This window comes from Mandrillus leucophaeus, unplaced genomic scaffold (assembly GCF_000951045.1).
Source record: "Mandrillus leucophaeus isolate KB7577 unplaced genomic scaffold, Mleu.le_1.0 Scaffold768, whole genome shotgun sequence".
Classification (NCBI taxonomy): Eukaryota; Metazoa; Chordata; class Mammalia; order Primates; family Cercopithecidae; genus Mandrillus; species Mandrillus leucophaeus.
In genome coordinates this window covers 175,361-183,138 of record NW_012108341.1, presented here as the reverse complement: position 1 = coordinate 183,138, position 7,778 = coordinate 175,361, and the positions used below count along the sequence as shown (strand labels likewise).

At 39.0% G+C, this 7,778-nt stretch overlaps 1 protein-coding gene across 1 annotated transcript in view; it reads left to right on the top strand.

The window, feature by feature from the left end:
• SPIC (Spi-C transcription factor (Spi-1/PU.1 related)) overlaps positions 1 to 5,520 on the top strand; it is an 11,299-nt gene extending 5,779 nt beyond the window's left edge. The window contains exons 5-6 of the mRNA XM_011966627.1: positions 1,395 to 1,503; positions 4,868 to 5,520. Of these exons, the coding sequence (XP_011822017.1) occupies positions 1,395 to 1,503; positions 4,868 to 5,295 (537 nt within the window). The 3' untranslated portion in view covers positions 5,296 to 5,520. The remainder of the gene's footprint in view (positions 1 to 1,394; positions 1,504 to 4,867) is intronic.
• The last annotated feature ends 2,258 nt before the right edge of the window (positions 5,521 to 7,778 follow it).

Here is a 7,778-nt window from a genome sequence, read left to right as displayed (position 1 = left end):
TCTTTCTTTCTTTCTTTCTTTCTTTCTTTCTTTCTTTCTTTCTTTCTTTCTTTCTTTCTTTCTTTCTTTCTTTCTTTCTTTCTTTCTTTCTCGACAGGGTATTGTTCTCTCATTTAGGTTGGAGTGCAGTGGTACAATTGTAACTCACCGAAGCCTCAAACTCCTGGGGTCAAGAGATCCTCCTGCCCCAGCTTCCTAAGTAGCTGGGACTATAGGCATGTGCCACCACGCCTGGGTAATTTTTAAATTTAAATTTTTTTGTTCTGTTGCCCGGGCTGTAGTGCAATGGCACCATCTTGGCTCACTGCAACCTCTGCCTCCTGGGTTCAAGTGATTCTCCTGCCTCAGCCTCCCAAGTAGGTGGGATTACAGGTGCACACCACCAGCCACAGCTAATTATTATTATTATTTTGAGACAGAGTTTCACTGTTGTCACCCAGGCTGGAGTGCAATGGTTCGATCTCGGCTCACTGCAACCTCCACTTCCCAGGTTCAAGCGATTCTTCTGCCTCAGCCTCCCTAGTAGCTAGCTGGGATTATAGGTGCCTGCCACCATGCCCAGCTAATTTTCATATTTTTAGTAGAGACGGGGTTTCATCATGTTGCCCAGGCTGGTCTCAAACTCCTGACCTCAGGTGATCCACCCACCTCGACCTCCCAAAGTGTTGGGATTACAAGAGTGAGCCACTGAGCACCCAGCCAATATATACTTTTTTTGTACTTTTTTTAGAGATGGGGTTTCACAATGTTGGCCAGGCTGGTCTCGAACTCTTGACTTCAGGTGATCCACCTGCCTCAGCCTCCCAAAGTGCTAGGATTACAGGCACGAGCCACTGCACCTGGCCTAATTTTTAAAACTTTTGTAGAGTTGGGGCCTTTCTGAGTTGCCCAGGCTGGTCTTGAACTCCTGGGCTCAAGTGATTCTCCTGCCTTGGCTTCCCAAATTGTTGAGATTACAGGCCTGAGTCACCGTGCTGGGTCCTTTCTTGTCTTATAAAATTTTTATTGTTTTCATTACTTAATTTATCTTCCTAGCTGCCTACTGACATCTTTCTTATCTCCCCTTGCCTACATGGGCATCCAGCACAGGAATGGAAGCCCATCTTCTCTTTCTGCTGGTACCACGGGCTTTAAGCAATCCCTTCTTTCTTGTAGGGAGGGTAGGACATGACACGACTCACAAAGCCAAAGATTACCCTCTGTCCCCTGGTCCTCTCCTTATGTGGGTTTGATGCTAGTGTTGCCCTGGGAGCTATCTGGCTGGCTGCAGTTGGGGGTAATTCCTTTAACAACCTGGGAGGGGCTTAGCCTCTTTTTCCCCTAGCTTTTGACTTCAGCCTATAATAGGCCACAGGGAAAGTCTCACTTAACATCCTTCTACATTATTTATATAGAACAGTGCTGCGGACTTCTATTTTGAAGGAAATATTCATCAGTCTCTGCAGAACATAACTGAAAACCAGCTGGCACAACCCACTGTTCTCCAGCAAAAGGGGGGAAAAGGTACGTTGATCCATCATTCATTATATAGGTAAAAGAACCAGATCTTCCTCATAGCCACTTTAAAGGGAATTTATAACTGAGTTTGGAATTGTATATGCAAAATATTCTCTTATCACAATTGAGAGTAATTTAACTCTGACTTCTTGAACCAGTTCAAGCCATTCACCTTGGGTGAGACGTCATATGTTTTTTTTTGAGACAGAGTCTCACTCTGTTGTCCAGGCTGAGTCTGAAACTCCTGGATTCAAGCCATCTGAAATGCTAGGATTACAGGTGTGAGCCACCACACCCAGCCTCCTATTTTTAAACTTTTAAATTTTTATTTATTTTTCACTTTTTGAACTTATTTTGTTAAAAATGGAGACACAAACACACACATTAGCCTAGGCGTAACAGTGTCAGGATCGTCACTGTCACTGTCTTCCACCTCCCCATCTTGTTCCACTGGAACGTCTTCAGGGAAAATAACACATGCAGCTGTCATCTCCTATGATAACAGTGCCTTGTGGAACACCTGCTGAAGCACTCGCCTGAGGCTGTTTCACAGTTACCTTTTTATTTTTTAATTTTAATTTTATTATTTATTGATTGTTTTACAGTTAACTTTAAGAGAAAATTAAGTAGAAGGAGTACAATCCAAAATAATGATAAAACGTATATAGAGTAGATACTAGGTGATAGGAATTTTTCAGTTCCACTATCATCCTTTTTTTTTTTTTTTTCCTCTTGTTGCCCAGGCTGGAGTGCAGTGGCATGATCTCAGTTCACTGCAGCTTCCGCCTCCCTGGCTCCAGCAGTTCTCCTACCTCAGCCTCCCGAGTAGCTGGGATTACAGGCACCCACCATCATGCCTGGCCCATTTTTTGTATTTTTAGTAGAGACGGAGTTTTGCCATGTTGGCCAGGCTGGTCTCGAACCTCTGGCCTCAGGTGATCCAGCCTTCCAAAGTGCTGGGATTAGAGGCATGAGCCACCATGCCCGGCCAGATAATTTTTTAAAAATGTGATTCAGGCAGCCCCCTTGAACCAAAATAGGTTCAGAGAGACTCCCTCACCAATACATTTTATTTATTTATTTTTATTTTTATTTATTCATTTATTTATTTTTTAATTTTTCTGAGACAGAGTCTAGCTCTTTTTATTTTTTTAAATAAAAGTATTATAATACTCATGGTAAAAGATTCAAACTAAAGTACAAAGTGAAAGTAAAAGTTCCAGTGTATTTTACATATTTTTAGAAAAGCTTTTTTTTTTTTTTTTAATTTTTCACATGTACAAGTATATGCATATCCTTTGAAATTACAAAGGGGGTTATACTTTTGCATTTTTTCCTGTAAATAACATATCTTAAGTAAATTCTGGGCACGGAGGCTCACGCCTGTAATCCCAGCACTTTGGGAGGCCAAGGTAGACAGATCTCTTGAGGTCAGGAGTTAGAGACCAGCCTGGCCAACGTGGTGAAACTCCGTCTCTACAAAAAATACAAAAAATTTAGCCGGGCATGGTGGTGGGTGCCTGTAATCCCAGCTACTGGGGAGGCTGAGGTGGGAGGATCACTTGAGTCCAGGAGGTTGAGGTTGCAGTGAGCCAAGATCAACTCACTGCACTCCAGCCTGAGTGACAGAGTGAGACTTCAACTCAAAAAAAATTAATTAATTAATTAAAATAAAAATAGATAAATAAATAAATAGATAAAATATATAGCTGAGGGAGTCTTTCTGAACCGCTTCTGGTTCAAGGAGGCTACCTGATTCACTTTAAAAAAAAATTATAGGCCGGGCATGGTAGCTCATGCCTGTAATCTCAGCACTTTGGGAGACCAAAGTGGGCAGATCACTTGAGGTCAGGAGGCTGAGGCAGGAGAATCACCTGAACCCGGGAGGCAGAGGTTGCAGTAAGCTAAGATTGCGCCACTGCACTCCAGGCTGGGTGACAGAGCGAGACTCCGTCTCAAAAATAAATAAATAAATAAAATCTAAACATTAAAAATATATGGAAAACTTTAAAAGATGATGATCCATTAAGACTGACTTGATCACTGAATGAGAGGCAGAGAGTTTTGTTTAAGCTGTGACTTTAATTCACGATGTGTTTTTTGGTAAGTCCCTTTTTTCATTTCTCAATTCATAAACTCAAGATAATATAATATAAAAGATAATCTTTGTAAAAATGTTTGAGGTCTTTGGATGAGTGATAAATGTATCATACAAAAGTACTATTCCCCAGAGACTGTTTAAAGAGTTTGGGAATCCACTAGTATACCTCCTCGAGGGAAAACAGAATTTGGCTGCAAATTTTTAGCTACTGATAGATCTGGCAGAGCACGGTATTTACAGACTAACTCTGAAGTCACAAAATGCGCTGTCACTTTTGTTCTCCTGAGCTGTCATGCAAAAGAAATCCTATCAACTGAACAAACCCCACACAGATTCTCTCAACGTCCTGCCTAGTTATTTTGAAATATAAATGGCCATGTTCCTAAAAAGACAAAACTTCTAGTGGTACCATTTTATTTCACAACAATGAGAAATATCACAGTGTCCACTGCATTGTGAAATAAATAAAGTGATATAAAAACATTTTTGGCATTTCCATTTGAGTTTTTCTTTTTTATTTTTCAAGTAATTGTGCAGACCCAGAGTTAGCATTTTTGCCTAGGTCTTTAGTATTAATTTTCTTAATATTACCTTATATTTGCACTTTACAAAGTGCATTTACATCCCTTAACTCATTTGAATAAAGCCCCTTCAAATGACTTGCTTTCTGGAAATGGCTTTTTGAGGCTTCTCTTCAAAACCGCTAAACTTTGTGGGCCATTTTGCTCAATATTGTTCTGTAGAAAGTTTTGTTTTGTTTTGTTATTTGAGACAGTCTCAGTCTGTTGCCCAGGCTGGAGTACAGTGGCTCACTGCAACTTCATTCTCAAGTGATTTTCCTGGGTTCAAGCGATTCTCCTGCCTCAGCCTCCCAGGCGCGTGCCACCACGCCTGGCTAATTTTTGTATTTTTAGTAGAGACGGGGTTTCACCATATTGGCCGGGCTGGTGAACTCCTGACCTCAAAGGATCCGCCCTCCTCGGCCTCCCAAAGTGCTGGGATTACAGGCGTGAGCCACCGCGCCTGACCGGACAACGTTCTTAACCTCTCCGACAAAGAAAGATCCAGCTGAAACTTCAGTAGGCCAGATAGATCCTTGACCTTCGAGTCCCGTAAAATGATGCCATCATGCATTCGTAAGGGCAGTGAGTAGGAGAAAAATCAGTCTCGATGCAGCTTTTAATTCGGTAGTCGCTGAACAAACCCTTCCTGAAGATATTCTTGGTGTATAGCCACGGTGGAGTCTGACCTTGTTTCCCTTCATTTTAGGCAGGAAGAAGCTGCGACTGTTTGAATACCTTCACGAATCCCTGTGTAATCCAGAGATGGCATCTTGTATTCAGTGGGTAGATAAAACCAAAGGCATCTTTCAGTTTGTTTCAAAAAACAAAGAAAAACTTGCCGAGCTTTGGGGGAAAAGAAAAGGCAACAGGAAGACCATGACTTACCAGAAAATGGCCAGGGCGCTGAGAAATTACGGAAGAAGTGGGGAAATTACCAAAATCCGGAGGAAGCTGACTTACCAGTTCAGTGAGGCCATTCTCCAAAGACTCTCTCCATCCTATTTCCTGGGGAAAGAGATCTTCTACTCACAATGTGTTCAACCTGATCAAGAATATCTCAGTTTAAATAACTGGAATGCAAATTATAATTATACATATGCCAATTACCATGAGCTAAATCACCATGATTGCTAAATATACGCTCATATTTCATGGTTTACTGGCATCGGAAATCCCTACAAATTTTAAGGATTTCTCCCTCTGTCTCTTTTTTCCCTCTTCTGAAGAAATTTAGAATTTTTTTCTTAAAGCAAATACTAAAGAGAAAAAAATTAACTTTATTGTTGCTTTTATCAAAGAGCATGTGATCTATACTAACTTGTTGGGAAATTCTACCAATGAAAAAACTTTTTTATAATACTTTGTGAAGATTCAATGAACAACTTTATTGTTTCAAATGATCAAGCCCATTTGAAAGTATAGACTAAATGTCCTTGCTCTGCTCTTACTATTCTCTCTCTTTTTAAAATTTTTATTTTTTTATTTTATTATTTTTTAAAGAGGTCTCAACCAAGATAATTTTTTACTTTTATGGATTTAGGAGTACAAGTGCAGTTTTGTTGCTTTGATATATTGCATAGTGGTGAAGTATATTGCGTAGCATCCTCATCACCAGAATAGTGAACATTGTACCCAATAGGTAGGATTTCATCCCTCATACCCCTGCCATCCTCCTACCTTTTGGAGCCTCCCGTGTTTATTACTTCATTCTGTATGTCCATTGCTAAGCTCCCAACTTACCCACTTTATTTTATTTTAAAAATTGTTTCTTTTTCTGCATACTTCAGTGGATGCAGTCTTTTTCTTTTTTCTTTTTTTCTTTTCCTTTCACAGACGATGACAGCTTTTTCTGTTTGTTTGTTTGTTTTTGGCTGCTGACTCCCAAGCACAACACTGTGACTTATATTTTTAATTTTTTTAAGAGGCAGACCCTACCTCCGAAGCTCTTTGATTTGTCTTTTCCCACTTCAATAAGCTGGTCTAAATTCTTGCTATCTTCTATGCAACCACCTTCTTCTAGATTAACAGTGCCAGTACAGATGATTTGACTTATATATTGATTTCAGCATTTTCTTGTCATGTACTCAGGTAAGGAAATTCACTCTTGTATATCTGATGGCTTTACAAAAAATCATTTACAAAAAAATGACTGCATATGATAAAGCCTTTGTGCCAAAATGGGTTCATGGCTTTAAAAACATCACTAGAAATGTCTATTCAGGTTCCTTAGCATTTTTTTCTTTCGTTCTCTTTTGATCTTACCCATTTTTACAACTTAAAGCTTTTTTTTTTTTTTTTTGAGACAGGGTTTCACTCTGTCACCCACGCTCAAGTGCAGTGACACAAACATGGTTGAAGCCCAGCTAATTTTTTTTTTTTTTTGTAGAGACTGTTTTGCCATCTTGCCTAGGCTGGTCTCTAACTCCTGGGCTCAGGCGATCTGCCCATCTTGGCCTTCAAAAGTGCTAGGATTACAGGTGTGAGCCACCGAACTGGCCCCAAAACTTTTTTAATGTTTAAATTTTACTATTATGCTAAGGAGGAGTTACCCATTTTTTAATTGCCTTTTTTCTTCCTTATTAGGGAGGGGTAAGGAAGAAGACTTGGTCAGCAGAAAGCAGGTCTTAATTGCTTTTTTTTTTTTTTTTTTTTTTTGGTTTTCTTGCTATTGAGTTGTTTGAGTTCCTTATATGTATTGGATATTAACCCCTTATCAGATGTCTGGCTTGAAAATATTTTTTCCCATTCCATAAGTTGTCTCTTTACTCTGGTGATTGTTTCCTTACTTTTTAGTTTGTTTGTTTTAGCTACACATCATAAACTAAGAAACTTTTTAGTTTGCTGTAATACCATTTGTCTATATTTAATTTTGTTGTCCATGCTTTTGGGACCAAATCCAACATATCTTTACCCAGACCAATGTCTTGTATGTTTCCCCTATGTGTTCTTCCCTGCCTCCCTTCCTCTCTCTCTCTCTCTTTCTCTCTTTCTTTCTTCTCTCTCTCTCTTTCTTTCTTCTTTCTTTCTTTCTGAAGGCTATCATCTGACCCCCCTATGTTTTTTCTTCAAGTAGTTTTAGGGTTCTTGCTCTTATGTTTAAGTCTTTTTTTCTTTCTTTCTTTCTTTTCTTGTTGACAATTTTCCCGAGCAAACTAATGCAGGAATGTTTAAGTTTTTAATCCATTTTGAATTGATTTTGGTATATGGTGTTGAAATAAGGGTCCAATTTTATTTTTCTGTGTGCTGAAATTCAGTTTCCCCTACACCATTTATTGAATAAAGCTGCCTTTTTCTTCTTGGCATATTTGTTGGAAATCAGTTAGATTCATCTCTGGGCTCTCTAATCTGTTATCTTTTTCTTTTTTGCCAATTCCATGCTGTTTTGATTAGTATAGTTTTGCAGTATAGTTTAAAATCAGGTAGTGTGATACCTCCAGCTTTGTCAACTTCAGAGATCTCTGAAACAAATACCTCTAGTGCTGTTCTTTTTGCTCATGGTTGCCTTTTTTTTTTTTTTTTGCAGTTTCATATGAATTTTAATTTTTTTTCTTTTTTTAATTTAAATTTTTATTTTACTTTAAGTTCCAGGATACATGTGAAGAATGTACAGGCTTGTT